This window comes from Atractosteus spatula, chromosome 14 (assembly GCF_055471065.1).
Source record: "Atractosteus spatula isolate fAtrSpa1 chromosome 14, fAtrSpa1.hap1, whole genome shotgun sequence".
Taxonomy (NCBI): Eukaryota; Metazoa; Chordata; class Actinopteri; order Semionotiformes; family Lepisosteidae; genus Atractosteus; species Atractosteus spatula.
In genome coordinates this window covers 6,700,224-6,720,004 of record NC_142719.1, presented here as the reverse complement: position 1 = coordinate 6,720,004, position 19,781 = coordinate 6,700,224, and the positions used below count along the sequence as shown (strand labels likewise).

The 19,781-nt window shown below is 43.5% G+C and overlaps 2 protein-coding genes across 2 annotated transcripts; both read left to right on the top strand.

Moving 5' to 3' along the window:
* Positions 1–4,989: 4,989 nt before the first annotated feature.
* stmn1b (stathmin 1b) lies at positions 4,990–9,861 on the top strand. The gene is made up of 5 exons (XM_088933262.1): positions 4,990–5,071; positions 7,475–7,518; positions 7,745–7,920; positions 8,269–8,460; positions 9,383–9,861. Exons 2-5 carry the CDS (start codon positions 7,503–7,505, stop codon positions 9,440–9,442), a joined length of 444 nt encoding a protein of 147 aa, XP_088789388.1. The 5' UTR covers positions 4,990–5,071; positions 7,475–7,502; the 3' UTR covers positions 9,443–9,861.
* Positions 9,862–13,315: 3,454 nt separating this feature from the next.
* Positions 13,316–16,968, top strand: paqr7b (progestin and adipoQ receptor family member VII, b). The gene is made up of 2 exons (XM_088932323.1): positions 13,316–13,374; positions 14,533–16,968. Exon 2 carries the CDS (start codon positions 14,571–14,573, stop codon positions 15,627–15,629), a length of 1,059 nt encoding a protein of 352 aa, XP_088788449.1. The 5' UTR covers positions 13,316–13,374; positions 14,533–14,570; the 3' UTR covers positions 15,630–16,968.
* Positions 16,969–19,781: the final 2,813 nt, after the last annotated feature.

Here is a 19,781-nt window from a genome sequence, read left to right as displayed (position 1 = left end):
AAGACAACTCTAAAGACACATTAAAGACGGGATCCAAATGACTCTGTTTCTCAGTGAGGTTTCAATTCCATGACTTCAAGTCATGCTGTCCTATGAAGCTCACTTTTCAAAACACTGTTCACTTTTGCATGCTTTGCGTTACTTTGTCTGGCCACAGTTTCAGAACGTGGAGAACAGTTGGAATATCCTTCTGAGAGGAACGAAATTCAAGAAAAAATGCACCATAGCACTAAAAACTAATATCTGGGTTGTGTTCCATCCTTGGCTACTGTTTTCTCCCAGTTTTTCTCCCAGCGGTGTGATCATCACAGTGTGACGCAGTATTGGTAACTGATGAAATGCAAGGCGTTTTTCCAGAAATAGAACTACATTACGTAATGTTCCACAGAAACATTCTCTGAAGCGATGTTCATATCACTGCTGGTAAGTTTACAAGATGCTGACACAGGGTGACAGGTGAACTGAACCATCTGAGAAGGAGAATTGCAAGGATTTGGAAAGGATGTCTACACACAAGAACGATACAAAAAGGTGTTTAATCAGCGCGGACTTAAGTAGATTCATTTTTGTTTAATTCCAGCTGGGATTACAGATAACTTGTAACCAGAGTCTGTGTAGCTGGACATGTAAATTGACATTAGACAGCAATTGGTGCAAAAACTAGAATTTATATATAATAATATAGAATTTAATAATATATTTGCAATAAGAATTGTGGCTCTGGAAACAAACTGCTTAACTACACTGTTTGTACCACCCCTGTCTTTTATAACAGCGTATTTGCAGTGGCCACAATCTTGAAAAATTTAGTTGATACCTGCAAAATTCACACATGCAACAATTTTGCCTAGACTCACTCTTTCTGCGTACTTTTTCATTCAACACATCTACAGTATGTGGCTGTTCATAATTCTTTTCTTTACTCAAAATCTGTCGGCAAACGTTATTGGTTAAAACAAGAGAAACCAATGCATTTAGAAACATTCAAATTCAAAAAATGTAATGCAAGATTACATTGTAAAATGTGCATCGTGAAATTCTGATTAGCTTATCCTTTCTTAAAGTGCAGTGGTTTTCTTCAGTGGGATGTTTATACAGGAAAAGCAGAGTGTGACTAGACTGCTGCCTCTGTAACAAGTCCCAGAAGTCATAGCGCCACATGTATATCAGACCACCACAGGGAAAGTGCATGGTGGAACCTGAAGCTGTGACCCAAACAGACAAGAACAGCCCCAGGTAGAAAACTAAAGGGCAGCAGGAATAAAAGACATCATAATAGTGTTTTTTCACCCCAGTGTAAGGGAGGTAACGCATACCTGCACACCTTTATCTTTCTATTTTTCAGGATCAGGGCAACCACACAGTTCAAACTACCTCTCCTACCACGACAACATGATAAATGTATGTTGTCATCATACAAACAGCAGGAGCTAAACAATCTGCCAGTTCGCATCATATTCTGTGTTGTTTTAGAGAGTGCTTTTTTTTCAAGCGAAATGCTGCCAGTGTGAAATTTCTAAACATTCCTCTTAATGGTGTTTTTGTGTTTTCCCTGCAGCGCGCCGGCTCTGGAAGTGTCAGCCAGGTGTTAGCTGACTGTTCTCTGGCTGCTGGTGCAGAAGATGCTATTTCTAGCAATCGTCTCTGATGCTGCTGCTGAGCACGTGTGCTGACGCTACTCTGTGTGACAGTGTTTCTGCATTCATAGCCAGTCGCCTTTATAGCATTCCCCCCTCTGTAGGGCCACACTGACGGGAAAAGGGGCAATCTATAAACTGCTCCAGTCTCTGGAGAGCTGCACTGTACAGAAATGACATAATTTGTCTAATGAGCGGCTAGCCTGCCTATTGAACAGCCTTGCCCATCTAAGGAAAGTATAACCAGCCACATTTTCAGATGACTTCTGATTTTAATCAGTAACTACTAGAAACAAATTATATCACTATAATCATAAAGCAACTTTTCACCTTATTAAGTACAGAGATGCTTTATGTAGACATCATATACATATATATGTGTGATTTTGCTGAAAGGGGGAAAGTCACAGATCCATCCTTGAAAAGATATCTATAATTATTACAATAATACCGAAATTCACAAATTTGTAAATACCGTTTTTATTGATTATGTTTAATTAAACGTATTAATTGATTCTGTTCCATTCACCTCTGGCATCTCACCTTGGCTGATAACTGACCACTTCATCGGAACGTTCTCATTTCATGACAAACAACCTGAAACAAGCTAAAACATGCTTGAGTGCTAAAAAAGAGTCTTATACCACTGAAGAGCTGTATATTGGTAATGTGGATACAAGACAAAATATCACATTACATTGCCTGGCTCTTCGGATTAAAGAAGATTATATGCTCTTCTCAGAGGTTTAGTTACTTAATGGGAAAGTTTAACCTTCCATTAGCCCTACAGGTCTCATGTTAGGGACCTCTTTGCTCTTTACTGCATTATTTACAGATGTGATGTTTTGATTGACTCTTTTAAAGATCTGAGCTCAGTGAAAGAAAGGCCCATTACAAATATGTGCCCTAGAGTGGCAGGGACTGAGCTGAGCTCCAGCATTCCAACACACATTACCAGCCTCTACAGAGGGTTACACAACAGGCTTCCTGCAGGCACAAAGACACAAACGTGACTACAGGGGCGCCATCCTCTCTCTCAGCGTAACCGGCAAAGCCACGCTCATTTCACAGAGGTCTGGCTCTGTACACTTGAAAGCCTTATGTAATCAGTTAGCATGTGTTGTTCCTCTCAAGACAGACGCTACTCAATTTGCTGCACTGGCACAGGAGACAGTTAATTTTCCTCTAAAGCCTTCAAGAGTTATCAGTCAAATAAAAACAATGCAAGACCATGTTCACTTTTCTGGAAAAGACACTTTATGTTTTTTCTCAATTTCACCATGATTAGACTGGAAATTAAAGGTACTGTGATTATAACATTGTGTGGCAGAATTTAGTAGTACTTTTAACATTATCCCTGTGTGACCACCTCACCATTACTTTTTATCATGTGTATTTTGTCAGAAAACAAGAAACACTCCTCCACTTTCCTCCTGAAAATGAGAGTTTCATTATTAAACTTTCTAGTGAGGAGTGGAGATTTCTATTCTACCATCTCTTAAGTACAATACATCACAAACAAACTAGTATTATACAAATTAAAATAAAACAAAATCAGTTAGGTATGAATAACAGCCCTGTAAGAGAAACAACTGGTCCTGCATACTTCCATGGCTCTGTGCAGTGTACTCAGCCCTTGCTGTTCTTGATTAAAGTGAAACTGACAGCAATTAACTATAGATGGATCACGATTTCTTAATCTAGATCCTTAATCTTAGCTTTCACCACATCTGTAAGAGCACTGGAAATTTCCACTTATCCTACACACCAGGAAAGCGCACAGAAGAAACCAAGGAAAACAATTTTTGTTCCATCAGACGAACAACAGTAGGATCTTGAAAAAGAATAATGGAGCAGGGAATACGCCAATTTTCTTTTCATGCCTACTAGCAAGGTTACAGAACATTATTATGTAATGAAGCACAATGACATAATCACACACCCCTAACCCCCACTGTATAAAGCCTTTCAATGCCTTCTGAAATGCAATTTCATGATGTAGGTGTCAAAAATAGGAATGTCCATCTGGTGGGACAATCTATTGAAATTAAAACCTGTGTGTAGCTTTATTTCCAACTGTAGCCTTTTATTTTTGCAAGTAACAAAATACTTCAAGAAATGGAAAATATACAGTATGTCTGCTGTAAACAGTGTAGATCTTAAACCATCCTTTTGCAGTGAGCAATGCCATTGGGATTAAACTCTATTACTAATTCACAAGGACTAAATCAGGTCTCCTACCAAAATCATGTTGAGAGATGAACATTTACATCTTATGCAACATATTACCTCTAAAGGATCAATTCTTTAGTTGAGGGGGCAGAGATCTGATGTAATACAGACAGAAAGATATCAGTCACTTTGTTTCATAAGGTATTCCAGGCATTAGGTATACAAAACGTCACAAGTCCAGGCTTGTATGCCTGTTAAAATAAAGAGACAAATGCTTGATCACACTGGATGACCTTATTGTCAATTAACATTCAACTGTCCATTTTCTAATCACTTTATCCCATACAAGATCACAGGGGAGCTTGTGCAGTCCAGCAAGCAGCAGGCATATACAGTAAGTGTATCGCTGGGCATACAGACATAGACATGCACACACTCACACCAAGGCCAGTTTTTCCAGAAGCCAATGGGAGGAAACCAGAGCACCTGGAGGACACCTGTGTGAACACAGGGAGAGCACACATAGCACCCCACATCCAGAAATGAACCCAGGACCCCAGCACTGCAAGGCAGCAATACTAACCACTGCACCACAGTGCGATATATCTATACATACTGTATACATTTCATTCAAGTGGAAACATAGGTAGAGAATTACACTCATGTCACAGCGTGCAATCCAGGGGACGTATAAAAACACATTCAAAACTCAAGGACTAGGCAGCCTGCTTTTAGCTTTCAGTTTCATCAGCAGCCTAGGACAGTTAGCTAGCAAACTGGAGATATAATTTCCCAGCTCACTAACCCAAGAATAAAATACGTTTCTATGGCACCAATGAAAGAGTATACTGTATGAGAAATAATTTTGATGAGATTAGATTTCATTGTATCTTTTGTTCGAGAAAAGAGGCGGAGTGTTTAAAAGCGACAGGTACTTCTTTGCGTCTCTTAGACGGCTTTCCGCTGCAGTATTCTATAAGGCACTCGAAGACACCTGTCCTAAGCAACACCTCCACCTGGAGCTATCATCGCCTCGTGGTTTTGTTTTGTATGTTTACCTAAAAGAACTACAAAGACCAGCGTTCGAGGCGAGCGGGGCGGGGAGCTGCTGTTTTGCCCGGGCGGCCAATGGCGTTCAAGGCTGGCAGATGACGTCGGGACTTTGGTCCTTTTTTGCGCGAACAGCCAGTTTCAGGCAGAGAAAGAATTGGGCGCGATAACGCCGGCGGTGTGGGGAATCTGTCAGCCGTGTTGCAATAAAGGTGGGTTGGGTGTTATCGATGCCGTGAAGGGTTGAGACAGCGAGGTTTTTTCCCTATCGTATATTCATTTGCAAAATATGTTTTACGCGGGGTAGGGCAAAAATTCCTGGATAATAATAATAATAAAAAAAATAGCTCGCCTGTTGAAAAGGTGAGTGGTTCTGCAGCATCGAGTGTATTGTGCTCTTTTCGGTAAGAGGGTCGTACCTGTAGCGCGAATGTTTACTGCGGGGTTTTCTCGGGTTTTTGCATTGGGCTCCTCGCGTTAAGGGCGGGTTGAGTTGGACCGTTTTAATCCCTGGGCGGCAATAATATGTGTCTCGCCATGGCATCGTCGCTGCGTTACCAGATGCTGTACCTTTTGTCTTGAGGAGGAAAAAAAAAAAAGGCGGGTGCCCGGCTCGTCGGCGGAGCGGGGCTGAAGTGTCGGAGCCTAGAAATTTCCAGAGGCTGGGTCGAGCCCCCCAGTCCTGTTTCTTTGTTCTGTGCTTTAAGCGTGCTGAGGGGGGGAAAGGGGGCTTTTTGTTAAAAAAAAAGACCAAAACTAGTCCGGTTTAGCTGCTCCAGGCGTTGTCAATATTACCACAGTCCTGGGCGGCGGCGGTCTGTAGCGGAGAGCTGTGCATTTCGTCCTAACTAACCTGTCATGTGCAGGATTCTTTAATTAGGTTGGGCATCTCGCCTTTTCGATCGCCACGTCTGGTTTTTTCTGAGGTTGCGAGATGATCTGAATAATGGGGTTGCAGGGTTGTCTATCAGCCCACATCTTATATATATATATATTTTTTCTCCCTAAGGAGAGAGAGAGAGAATAGCCTGGGTTCGGCTGGGCTGTCCATTGTCTGGACGGAGGCGTTTTGTTCTCCGGGAGTTTAATTGTGCGGGGTGTGGGAAATTGCGAACGACTGGGGTCGAGCGTAACAACAAAAAAATTAAATAAATAGGCGGACAGATTAAAAAAAAACAAAACAAAAACAAAGACGGCGTTTTAATAGTTGTGGTGCGCCCGTTTCAGGTGCTTAGCGCTCTAACACTCCGAATCCCGCTGTAATATTCGGATTTTAACATCTTTAGTAGATTTTTGTTGGGGGTAAACTTGGCCCCTTTGCCTCTCTGAAGGGTCTTGGGGGGGGGGGAGGCACGCGCCCGTCTCTTTGTTCGCTTTCCTCCCTCCTCGTGACAGCGGCTCCCTGTGTATTAAAGAGCCGTTCTCGCGGAGAAACCGGGTTTGTTGCCAGCTGGCAGCGGGTTCTGTAACGGGAGAGCTACAGCTGGACCCGGTGAAGATGCTCGCTGACCACCAGCCCATGGCTCTCGGTTGTCACCTTCGCTGTCACCAGCCGCGCCCGGGCGTCGGTAGACTCACACCCACCCCCCGCTGTGAATCCATCCTCGCTTGACGGATTTCTACTGGTTTATGCAAATAGACGCCAAATTGGGGGAGAATATCTTTCGTGGGTCTCCGTGCATGCATGCATGCATGCAAGAGTGGATGATGACATGCAAATATTAACAAAACGCCAAGAGGCTTTGAGCCCCAGAGCGATGCCTAGTCCTACGGGCGGCTGCTGTAGCTTAATAATTACTAATCGTCGGCAACAGGATTTCGCCTGTTGACACAATTGGTTTAGATCCGTGCAGTGCGTGGTTTCGTGATTTAAAAAGCTCCACTCAAGGGTGATGTAAATCCGTCTGCAAGACGTTTGGGAACGTAGAGATCGGTTCATAGTAATTCAGATAGGGATGAGTTAGAAGGAAATATCTTTTTTTAAAAAAAAATCATTTCTTGCCTGAAGTTGTTAAATCAATCGGCAATTCGTACGCACGGCACTGAGGGAGCTGTGTATTTAGGGCTAGGGCGGTGCCTCGTTTAATTCTGAGATGTTTCAAGTGGCGTCGCCGTTGCACTCGTTAGCTGGGAGCCTGTTTTCCCCCTTGAATTGGAGTCCAACAATCTAGCTCATTCTCACTCCTGATTTCTCTGCTGTAATTAGCGAGCGCACGTCTCGTTGATCCTGTACTCGCAGCGTCAGCCCACAGGGGGGCGCAGCGCAGGTGGGGAAAAAAGCAGCTGCTCTCCTGACCGTGCTGACCCCTCACCTGAGCTCTCGACAGTGGTTCGTCACAGGTGCCGCTTCAGGATTGATTGGGATGCCTCTTTAAAACCTTATTCCTATATAGTGCAGGTTTTTCTGTCAGCATTTAAGCTATTTAGCTCTTTGTGCTTCAGTGGTCCTGGCCTGGAACAAAGAGCTTAATTTATACATCAATTGTGATACTAAGTTCCACACCGAAGGGTTGAAACAAGTCTAGCTAGCAGCTCTAACAAACTGCATTTCTGGGTGTTGTGCTATTTTGGAATGTCTAAATGGCTGGATTTTAGTTTTGTGCCTTTCTTTCCAGGGTCTACCAGACTTCAGCCTGCAGTGAAATGGCTTCCTCTGGAGGTGAGTGTTTTTTTCTCAAGCTCGATAAATTTATTTTCTCTAGTCCAGTGTCCTCTAACCTGCAGAAATAAATCTGGAAATACTCGAATCTCAGGCTAGGTTTCAGAATCCGGAACGCCCCATTTCCTTCTGTAATGTCCTCGTCTGAATGATATTTCTGGTTCGTTTGTATAAAAACCCCACGGCCTGGGTACTGAACTGGGCAGTCGGTATCTCGCTCTTGCAGCAGATATTCAGGTCAAGGAGCTGGACAAGCGTGCCTCTGGCCAGGCCTTCGAAGTCATCCTGAGCCCTTCGGCCCCGGAGCCCAAGGCTGATTTCCACCTCTCGCCCCCCAAGAAGAAGGATGTTTCGCTGGAGGAGATCCAGAGGAAGCTGGAGGCCGCGGAAGAGAGGCGCAAGGTAACCCCCTCGAGCGCTGGGGGCCGGGGGCTGGGGCTGGCGAGGGTTCTTGATGGAAGATTGTTGCCCAGCCCCCTCTGCAAGCTGTGACCGGTTGCTGTGCAGTTTTGCTGCGTGTACGAGCGATCAAGCGTGAATACCATTGGCACACGTGTGTGGTGTTGGAGCCGCAGGCTGTGCCGGGTTGAAGCGGAGACAAGCGAGTGTCTGGAAGCCGAGGAATGGCTGTTGCCCTGATGTCGGGGATGAAGCACAAGCTAAATCCAAACGGTTCTACACCTCCACAAAGCAGTTTATCTTCTGACTCGCTGTTTCTCTCCCCCCCCCAACCCCCCCACCCCCTCGCAGTCCCACGAAGCAGAGGTTCTGAAGCACCTAGCCGAGAAGCGAGAGCACGAGAAGGAAGTCCTGCAGAAAGCGATGGAGGAGAACAACAACTTCAGCAAAATGGCTGAGGAGAAGCTGAACCAGAAGATGGAGGCCAACAAAGAGAATCGCACCGCGTTGCTGGCTGCCAAAAGCGAAAAGTTCAAAGAAAAGGTAAACGCGAGCAGAACGCGAGATTGGAAGGCCTCCACTTCCTGTGTTTGTGCTCCCCTGTCGCTTCTGTGCGCTCTCTCTGGGCGGTGACTGTGAGAGAAAGAGGTGTTAGCGGTAGTGTGGTAAGTATCTGCAGGGCTTTTCAGCCTGCGTGCCTCAGAACTGGTGTAATTGAAGTGGGTGAAAAGTCCAGTTCTTTCATTTGAAAGGGTCCTCCAGCCTTTGTCTTGCTATACATTTAAGAGCTGGAATGTACATGAAGCGGTCTGCTTCAGCACACTGCTCCCGTCCTGTGGACGTGTGTGTTGGCCAGGCAGCACAAGGGCATTGACTTCCCTCTATATACCATACAGAGTAGATCTTCTGTCTCGTGTAGAAGACACTGGGAGGTCGAGGCTCCTGGCCGCTTTGAGGATGTATTGCATTAGGTAGTCGACTGCTAATTTAGGTCACTTCACCCTGCCAAAGACCTGGCTCCGCAGGATGGCTGCTGGAGCCTTTTGTGTAGTTTCGTGGTGGCAGAACAGTGCCCACATCCATTGCAACTGGACATTCTTACAACTTCCTGCAAGAGCCACCCTTTCACTATAGTTTTTAAAGGTGCTTTGACCAAATTTTTAAAATTTGAGGGCTTTTCTTCCTTGTATTAAAATGTATACGGTAAATCTTTTAAATAATGCTTAGGAATTGGATTTAGCACCATTATCATTTGAAAATGCACGATTGATATATTAAGTCCAGAACAGCATATATTTGGGGATCCTGATATCCAGTTTTCTCGAAGATGAGGCTTTTAAATTGTATAGTATAAGAGCGTTGAAACCCATTTCAGAGACCAGAATGAAGTATTCTTGCAACCAGCTGTTGTGCAGACGATGTATTTGGTTAATGCTGAAAACTAACTTGCTTGTCTTTATTGTAGGATAAGAAAATCGAAGAAGTTCGAAAGAATAAGGAAACCAAAGAAGGCGGCGAGAACTGAACTTTAAAATTTGGGGAATATAGGGTTTTTTTACTTATCCAAAGATTTTTTTTTCTTCATGGCCAGTATCTTTTTTTTTTTTTTTTCCGGACGGTTTTGTTCACTGTCTACCTTGTTAACTTAAGGATTAAGGGAAAACCTGGAATATTGTTCCATTTTTCTGCCCACCCCCACATAAGTGTAATTGCAGTGGTTTTTGCTGTAGTTATTCCTTGTTGCATCAGTTTTCTATTTGTAGGTTGTCCAATTGCGGCTTTGGATCTCTGAAATAAGCAGTGTTTTTACCTAGAAGAAAGCATGTCTCTATTACACTTGGATCTTTAACATTGTTGCATAGCGCAAGCTGGAAATCTGTATCTGTGTAAGTCAGAACTGCTGTTCCTTAAGCTTAATAAAGTTGCACACAGTTTGTTCGTTTAGTCCTGCTTCTGCCTTCATTTCAAAACGGATGTTTATGTTCTTCTATCTGTCCGTCTTGTAACCACTTTCTCCGATACAGGGCCAAGGGGGAGTCGGAGCGTATCCTGGCAAAGAGGGGCACAAGGCAGGATGCACCCGGAACGGGATGCCAGTCCATTGCAGGGCACACACACAGACAAACGCACTCACACTAGGGCTACCCAGCTTTACCCAGAAGCCATTTAACTTACCAGCATGCCTTTGGGCTGTGGAAGGAAACCGAAGCACCCAGAGGAAACTTGCACAAATGCAGGAACATACAAACTCCACATAGACAGCACCCCAGGAACTGAACCCAGGGCCTCAGTGCTGGCAGGCACCAATGCAGACCACAATGTCACCCTGTTAATGTTCTTCCAAGTGCATATTCCTTCTGCTTTAGATCTGCTGCTTTTCCTTTCTTGAGTAGTTGCTACATGAACGGGCACCTACGGCTTGTCCCAGCCTTGCTGTTCTGAAGATGGTTAGCATGAACGGGCAAAAGGGAATGACTGGTGTCTAAGGGAACACGATAGTTATTCTTTGAGGAAAATAAAATTTAACACACGGGTTTTAAGAAATGTAGTTTTCCAATTAATAACGCAAGCTAGTGCTGTACCGCCATCTAGTGGAGAAAGTTGAAAAACGGATAATTCGGGAAATACTTCTTTCATAAGATTAGATCATCCACTTTTGAGACCTGTAGGTTTAGAAGTTTAGGCTCAGTTTGTTAAATGTAGTTTTATTTAGATTATGCATTTCATTATTATGATGTAATATAATGTAAGCCTAAAGCTGAGGTTAAATTTGCTTGCCTATTTTTTTTATATGATAGCATTTTGTGAGTGCGTTGTACAATTTAACTGTTCTAACTGGGAAGTGGAACAGGGAGATGCTCATTGTTTTCCACCAGCAGGGGCTGCAGAGATTAGGAAGCCATTTGGCCTGAAAGTACTGGTCTGCTTTCCGAGTATGTCTTGCACTAGATCTACATTTGCACATGACCATTTGTTCTTCATCTGTTTCTTCAATCTTTAAATATCAATTGGAGTTTTGTTGTGCTAAAACAGGCAGGCAAGTCTCTGTCACATCATCCAGCTGGGGCCTACATGTTGGTGGTTGTGGTGGGGCGGGTCATCATTGCCTGTAAAACCCTTTGGGTGCAGTCTCCAGAAACGTGCTGTATAAGTGTAAGGAATTAACACTGAAACCATTCTTAACAGAACAATAATCTGATGCAGCCCACAATGGCTGGGACCTTGCAGTGCTTAAAAGCACTGTTTTAGCTTCTGTAAATGCCATCCTAACTGCTCCATAGCTACAGCTCTGGGGGTGAGTTTCTGGTATGAAGAATGCGAGTGGCCATGTGACCTAGTGTGCTTGACTGGAGGAGTATTAGCCCGTTTCCATGGACTACGCTCGCTGTCCTTAGCACTCTGCAAAAGGATGGTGCCGGAGTCTCTCGTTAAAGCAGCTCTCCTTTTGAGGTGCTGGATATCGTTTTTAAACGCACGTGTACCATGCACGAGAAACCCGAACAGGTTCTTGAGCGGGCCGGTGAATATTTCAGCACGCCTTTGCTGGTTTTGAATAAACAATGAAGTTCTTTCATGGGTATCGATCACATTGTGCTCACAAAGCCATATTATCCCAGCCGCTCCCACGCGCTGAGAGAGGACTGGAATGCTGGGGTGTTTCAATGGCGGGGAGAGACTCAAGAGCCTGTGCCCAAAGCAGTACAAATGCAAATGTATTTTTACCTAGATTTTTCAGAAGTGAAAAAGCCGGGCTCAAAAGCCGGCTCACATCCCCATTAGAATTCCACAAGTCTGTCTTTAACGAGTTGTTTTCCAGGGAAGATTTATAATAGGTGCACAGCTACAGTCCTTGAGGGACAGACCAGGTTTTGTAGGTTTCAAAATCATCAGCAGCTGGAGACCCTTGTTAAATTGATTTGATTAAGTTAACGAAAAGCCCAATTAGGTCAATGAAGGAGGAGAGGAGGTAGGGAGTACCCAGGACTGGCTGTGTGCTGTGTTTAAATCAGGGGTGTCCAAATCCATGTCCTGTTTGGATTCCTGTCTGTAGGATTTTAGCAGGGTACATCTCAGGTGTAAGTAGAAAGGTTTAACTGCTCCTCAGGTGTGGCTGTTATAAAAAGGCCTGAAAAACTAGACTCGCTGGCCCCCCAGGACCAGTGTGAGACCCTTTGATACAGTTTTAGTAACCATGCCATCCACTGAGAGGGAGCTCCACAGAGACCGCCTCAGCTCCTAGCTAATCTGTATCAGTGGTGTGGTGCAGCTGATGTGATTTCTGTGACATTAGGGAATGAAGGGAACAGGAAAAGCCCCAGTCCAGGTAGTACTTTTAAAGTGTGTGCTTTCAAATCAACTGTGAAGTTATTTGTAATAACGTCCACCGAGTACCAGGCTATTTTATACCAACAGAGGCATTGAGTGTTATTAAGTTTAACTGAAATTGCATTATTATTATGTAGCCAGTAGTTATATCACCCTGCAACTCACAACTGACAACCTTCTGAAGTTAAGCATGTGTGAGCCTGGATGGGAGACCTCCTGAGAAAGCAAAGGTTGCTGCTGGAAGAGGTGTTAGTGAGACCAGTAGGGAGGGCTCACTCAGTGATCTGTGTGGGTCCTGTATAGTATTGGGGACACTATACTGTATAAAGGTGCCATCTTTTGGATGAGACATAAAACTGAAGTCCTAACTCATCATGGTCATTAAAAATACCACGGCGTTTGTTGAAGAGTAGTGGCGTTACGCTGATGTCCTGGCCAAATTTCCCCCTGGACTTTACCAATGCTGGCCTCCTAATACAGTAATCCTCATCTATGAATTGGCTTCATCACTCTGTTCTCCTCCCCACTGATGTGTGCTGAGTGTACTGACCCTCTGTGTGTCCAGAAAAGTGCTATATAAGTGTAATGAATTATTATTATTATTATTGTTATTGTTAGAACAGCAAGTGCACAGTTTACGTATTGTATCTTTTGCCCGGAATTTGAAATTCAGATTCTTAGGCTTGCCTGATGTTATGTTACGCAACAGAACGGCCACACTCCCACAGACCTCTTTGAATAGCATGACCCAATCCGATACGATCGCTGGTGTGGGATGGGCATTTGCACATTTTCCGAACGCAACCCGGAGCTCTTTTCGCTCACATTGCCCGACCCGGGCTGGCTCGTGCCAAGAGAGACCTGCTGAGCTGCGCCTCATTGGTTGGGATGCGAGAGCGAGCTCGCCCGGGACCGAACTTTGATTGGTGGAGCTGCCTGCCTGTCCGGCGCTGGGAGTTTGCGGACCAGCCTCTCCCTTGCTTAGCAAGCGGTACTGGGCGAGCGGCGGCTTCCCCAGCACAGGAATAGGATTTTTTTTTTATTGGGAATTGCGGAGATTACTGCCAGAGGACAGTTACATTACTGACGGAATCATTTGCATTTTCTCTAGGTCCTGCTTTTTTTTAAGAGGTAACGTATCAAATGCTTTCTAGTTGTGTGCAATTTTTCAAAACCTGCTTTAAGCAAAGGCGTGCATTGGGATGCTACTGCACACAGTGCATTCTATAGACCGGCCTCCTGCTTGCCGGTACAGATAAGCCTCTTCTAATACAAAAAATGATCATTTACAGTTGGTATATGTGTAAAATTTCCAATAGATCTTTAGGGTCTTTGCAATTAGAATTTAGTATACCGGAGCATATCATTCAGTAAAAAGCACCAGGTTGGTCATTTGCCGAGTTTATTTATTGTAATGCGACAGAATTGGAAGGTGAAGGAGAGAAAAGGCTGGAATTTATTCGAGGACCACGTGATCCGCTGTCCTACGCGTTAGAAATCCATTATTAAACGCTTTCCGCCAGTCTGACGCTCCTTATCTGGCTCTTGACACTAAGGCTAGGTGTCAATCTGTATTGTTCGTTTCTCACCCATCACTGAAATGCAGTTTTTCCATTTCTAACAGATAATAAACCCTTTAAAAAAATTTTTGGAAGTACTGTAATATATTGGTTTTGGGTCTTGGGTCGTAGTTTCGTCTGCCTTTTGGCTGCACAAATAAATTTCCTAAATTTCATAGGGCTACAATATCATTAAAAATATCCTTCGGAGACGGTAGAAAATCCAGTTATAATCTATAACAGTACATTCTTCATACACGTCATTATTGGGGTAATAATTAGCGCTTTGCTGATCTACCTGACCTTTTGGTTGCAATTAAATACAAATGTGTGATGCCACCAGTATTGTTAGAGAAAGCATAATATTGTACATGTAGTAAAATTGTTGATGTGGTATGCACATGATGTGGTATGCATGATGTGGTTGCTATGCACACGTGTGGTATGTTGATGTGGTATGCACAGAATGCCAGAATATAACACAATTTTTAATTTCTTGTTACATTAACAAAGCTGGGTAACAGAAAAGAGACCTTTGGAAGCATTGATGTAGTGTGGGATTCAGGCCGTTTAAACTTTGTTACACTGAAACTGATGTTTAATAATCAATCACTCATTTGCCGATCTAAGCAATGCCAATGATGGTTGGCCGTGAACTGATGGAATAAAACCACCTCCCCTGCTTCATTTATTAATCTCACGTCTCAGTCTGCATAATTTCTTTCTTCAGACCCCAGGAGGTACTTACAGTACAGCTCTCTCGCTTCCATGGCGACCGTCGTCATGGAGCAGATCAGCCGGCTGTTCATCAACGTGCAGCAGATCCGGCAGATCCCGAGGCTTCTGGAGTCCGCCTTCCCGACTCTGCCCTGCACCGTCCAGGACGTCGACGTGCCCTGGGTCTTCCGAGAGCCTCATATCCGGACCGGCTACCGGCCGCTGCACCAGAGCTGGCGTTACTACTGCCTGACCTTGTTCCAGCGCCACAACGAGGCCGTCAACGTCTGGACCCACCTGGTGGCTGCTCTGGTCATCCTGGTGAAATTCCAGCAGCTGGCCGAGACGGTGGACTTCCTGAGGGACCCCCACGCCCAGCCCCTCTTCATCATCCTCCTCTCCTCTTTCACCTACCTGTCGTGCAGCGCCCTGGCCCACCTGCTGTCCGCCAGGTCCGAGCTCTCCCACTACACCTTCTTCTTCCTGGACTACGTGGGGGTGGCCGTCTACCAGTATGGCAGCGCCTTGGTGCACTTCTACTACGTCATCGAGAAGGAGTGGCACGCCTCCGTCCGCCACTTCTTCCTGCCCTTGGCAGCCTTCCTGGCCTGGTTGTCCTGTGCCGGGTGCTGTTATGGGAAGTACATGAGCTGCCGTCTGCCCAAGGTCGTCCACAAGCTCTTCCAGGTCGTGCCCTCCGGTCTGGCCTACTGCCTGGACATCAGCCCGGTGCTGCACCGCATCTGGGCCTGCTCTTCCCAGGAGTGCACAGACCAGGCCGTCGCCTATCACCAGTACCAGGTGCTGTTTTTCCTCGTAAGTGCCTACTTCTTCGCCTACCCGCACCCCGAGAAGTGGTTCCCGGGGAAGTGTGACTTCATTGGCCAGGGCCACCAGATCTTCCACGTCTTCTTGGTACTGTGCACGCTGGCGCAGATCGAGGCGGTGAAGATAGACTACGTCACGCGCCGGACTCTGTACGAGCGCCTGCACGGGGACTCCACCCACGATTTCAGCGCCCTCTTTGTGTTCACAGCCTGCTGCAGTGCCCTAACTGCATTCTACATGAGGAACAGAGTCCGAGCCCAGATAAAGGAGAAAGAGGAATGAGACTTAGCGATGGGCAAACAATCAAAACAGCTTTCATGTCATTACTAAGAAACAGTCCTGTCATTTAGAATCCTTCTTTTCCTTTGTCTGCCAAGCAAACACCACACGGGAGGCAATTTGTTCATATGGATACTGGGAAAGGAGAAAAAGTATATATAAAACAGAGTTTTATCTGGGAGTATGTAAAAAACGAGTGTTAAGCAAAACTCCATGTCCTTCTGACACGGCAGCATTTACAGATTTTTTGATGTGCAGTGAAATTATCTTGCAGAAAAAAGCCTTATCTGGGGCAGTGAAGAGTAGGGTAATTAAGGCATTACAAGACAAAACATTATGTTAGAAAAAATGCAAAGCCCATGCTTAGCATCACTGTAGTGAGCTTGCACAGAATGCTTGAGGACATATTAACCAGTGTTCAGCAAAGTAAAGGAACAGTATGCAAATCTGGCAAGATTAGAAAGTTCAGCAGCTTCTCTGCACATGTCTGCTACTATTTTAGTGAAACACCTGACAAAGCTATGCTGATTCTTAGGCCCGACTCCACAATGCATCAAGAGTACTGCAAGGACAGTATTAAACAACACCAGGTGTTTTGTCACACTTACAAAAAAAGAACTAAAAATCTGAAGGTGCAGGTGACTGAGAGAGTTTAGGCCACAAGGGTGTCCATTCCTGGTCTTGGATATCTGGTTAATCTGCAAGGTCTCTTTGAAGCAGCAGTATCTGAAGAGCTGGGAGAAGCTGTTAACCTGAAGCAAGTGACCAGCTGGTTTAGCTTTTTAAGAGCTACGCTGGACCAAGAGCAGGACTGGACATCCCTGACGTAGGGTCACTGCTATTTGAAGAGGTTGTCTTACTTCATTTCAAACTGCAAGTGAAGATAAATGATCATTACAGATTGTCAGTCAAATCAGATAGGAACAGTAGCAGTTCTACAAATGAGTGCCACAGAAGCTATAGTGAACATGATGTCATTGAAAGATGCTGCCTCATTGGCTTGCTATACATGCAATTAGTATTAATATGGAGTATAAAAAGATACTGTAAATAAGTATAACGTTTTGTGAGTGCATTGAAAACAATACCATATCTGAAAGAGTGTGTTTCGTAGTGGTGCTGTTGTGCTTTAATAGCATTTGTCTCATTTCTTTGAAGAGGTGAAAATGTGCACCTGAATGATACTGAACAAATGGAGTCAGAACGGTAAATAACTGATTATCTTGGAGAGTGCGATGGAAAAAAATAGGCGTTGATCAACTTCAACAGAGAAATACGTGGTCTGGTGAAGCAGAAGTGCGCTCACTATAGGCTTTCACGTCTTACCTTTTTTTAAATTGAGTTAGCAAGAAGTCTGAAAAGCTCTACTTGCATGTAGTTATTCAAGTGTACAACTCTGTACTGTTGTTAGTAGCAGGAGATCCCAGTCCTGGTCTTCGGGACTCGCAGGCCTGTTGGTTTGCTTGACAGCCAAGCATTTGAGGATTCATTTACTAAAACAACCTCCTGCATGAATAGGAAAGCAAAGGGTTCATATTAAACTTCTTATTAGTTCTATTAAGGGTCTGATTATTTATAATTATTAATCATAAATATAAATTATTTGTTAATTATTTATTATTTATACAGTATTTAAGTGCTTAGGTGGAACAAAAACCAGCAGGTCTATGGGTTTCCAGGACCAGAATTGGGAAGCCCTGCTTACCAGGACTGTACTGTGTCGGTAAGCTAAGCTTCCTCAGTTCCAGGCCTAGACAGCACATGCGCTTGCTGGTTTTATTCCATTCAAGCTCTCAGTTACATACTGTAAAAGAACTTAATTATACACCTGAACTAACTCACAAGTTGCTCTTTTGAAAGCGGGAATTACTTATTAAATGCAGTAGTTCAGGGGAAACCTGATACATGTTTCAGCACTGAAAACAATTAAATATGAATTCACATGAATGAATAGTTTAATGACGTGTTTAATTATGTAACTGAGAGGTCAGCTGATGACAAATACCAGCAGATGTGGAGGTTCTAGGGTCTGACCTGTCTTAAGCTACTACATCGTTCTTGACAACTCTTCCTATTTCGTTTTGTCCCTTTTAAAAGTCGACGTGTTTTTTATATACTGTAGATGAAGTCCTTCATGGTGTAAATAGTTCATAGAGCTGGCACTCATGCCAGTTCCTGTATTGTCAAGCAGGCTGATGGACAGCCATGTTTAGGACACTAGTTCCTTGCAGGTTAACCACTGTACAGCTGGGTGGATCAGAGCAGCCTGTATGAAGCCCATTCATTCAGTACAACAGTATTGTCTGTCTGAGTGATGTGACCCCAGTGTCTCCACAGAACTGCTCCAGATTCATGATCTCTTCTGATTGTTATAGTGGTCCTTATTTTCACCACCAGACAAAAAACAAATGCCCGTCAAATAAGTATGAATAAAGTGGATTATATCTGACATTTAATTTGAAAAGGAATGTAAATAGTAGCTAAAGAAACCAGATATCTATTTTAGCTTTCCTTCTAGGGTGATTAACATATAGACATGGAGACAGTTACTCTAAACAAGGCTGCAGTTATATTGTGTCCCAAGATTGTGCTTATTGTTTTTAGAAATTGAACTAAGTTGTTACAAAATCCAAGTAAATGTAACAGGTTTGAGTTCTTATTTATCTAATCAGAGTAGCTGTTTAGAACTGTATTGCAATGATAATAAATCCATATTTCACAATTGTGTGACATAAGAAATATATAATAAGGCATAGGGCAGTACATTTAAGAGGAAGAGTTTGGAATATAGCTTCTATTAATAATGGAAAAAAATGATTTATCTGTCTGGTTATGCCACACAAAGAAACTTTTAAGGATGCAGTGTACATCTGGGGTTGCTCCATGATTGTGACAGGCTCTCTTTGTCATTGCAAGCAAGTGGAGATTCAGATGTGGAAAAAAAAACTAGATTACCGCAAGGTGCTTATTTTCAGACCTGAATTTGAATATTGGACATTCAAACCAAGACATACAGTATGTGCCTAGCTATCAAACCAGGGAAGTATAAGTGTCAGTTTTAGCTATTTCATACCCTGTACTGTGTACTTTACATAAATATTCTGGATAAGGATTTCAAATGCATTACTTGTTAGATTAACACACAGCTGATATGTAAGTACAGGCATCCTATATCTGAAATGTTTGTATCCACTGAACCGTTGTAGGTATCACTTGATAGGATGAGTATAGTTAAGGAAGTAAAGGCGTTGTTTGAGATACAAGGTTCCAATGTACAGTATATGACTACAGTTGAATGTGAATATTTTAAAAACAACTTGTTCTCAAGAGGAAGAACGGACAAAACAGTTCATAGTTTTTAAGCTTCAGTGGGGGTGAAGGGGGTAAACATGAATGTAAAGTTAATGCATTACAATTTAAACCATTTTTGAGAGCGGAACACAACAGTATATACTTGCCTGTGAGATTTTGGTGTGTAATAGATAGATAAGACTTTATTGATCCCGAAGGGAAATTGAGGATAATAACACATACTGAGACAGCAATGCCTTACTTTCCTATACTGACCTCAAAATAAACACACACATAGGCACACAAGGAGTCTATTGAGACTTTCTTTACAGTTAGCTACTTTAATTGGCCTTTTCAACAGACAAAGATGTCATTAATTTTTTTAATATGGAAACACCTGAGATTGCAGTATTCACAATATTCAGAAGCCGCAGAGTAGTGTTACCTGTCACTCTATTGTGCTTATTTTGTTTCTGTCTTCTGATACTTCAGCTGCCGATGGCAGGTTCAAACCCAAATGTTCTGTTGGGAGGTGAAAAGAACACCAGCATGTTTGTGCCAAGACACAAGTGTTCACTGTATGTCACAGGGGTGCCTCCTGAAGGCACAGCAATGATAATGCCTGAACACTTTGTATGCATTCTGCACTAATAGGTTTATGCATTAGACATTATATATAGCTATACTGTATATAATTTAAGCACTTTATAACAAAGGTTTACAGAAAATTATGTTGCTGTCTTTGAAAGCTTGGCTCTGTATCTTGCACTAAAGATCTAATATGATTCAGTGGCGATCAATCCTTTCAGGACTGTTTTATTTTATTACTGTAAAAACCTGCTTCTACAGCGATTGCTCCCTAAT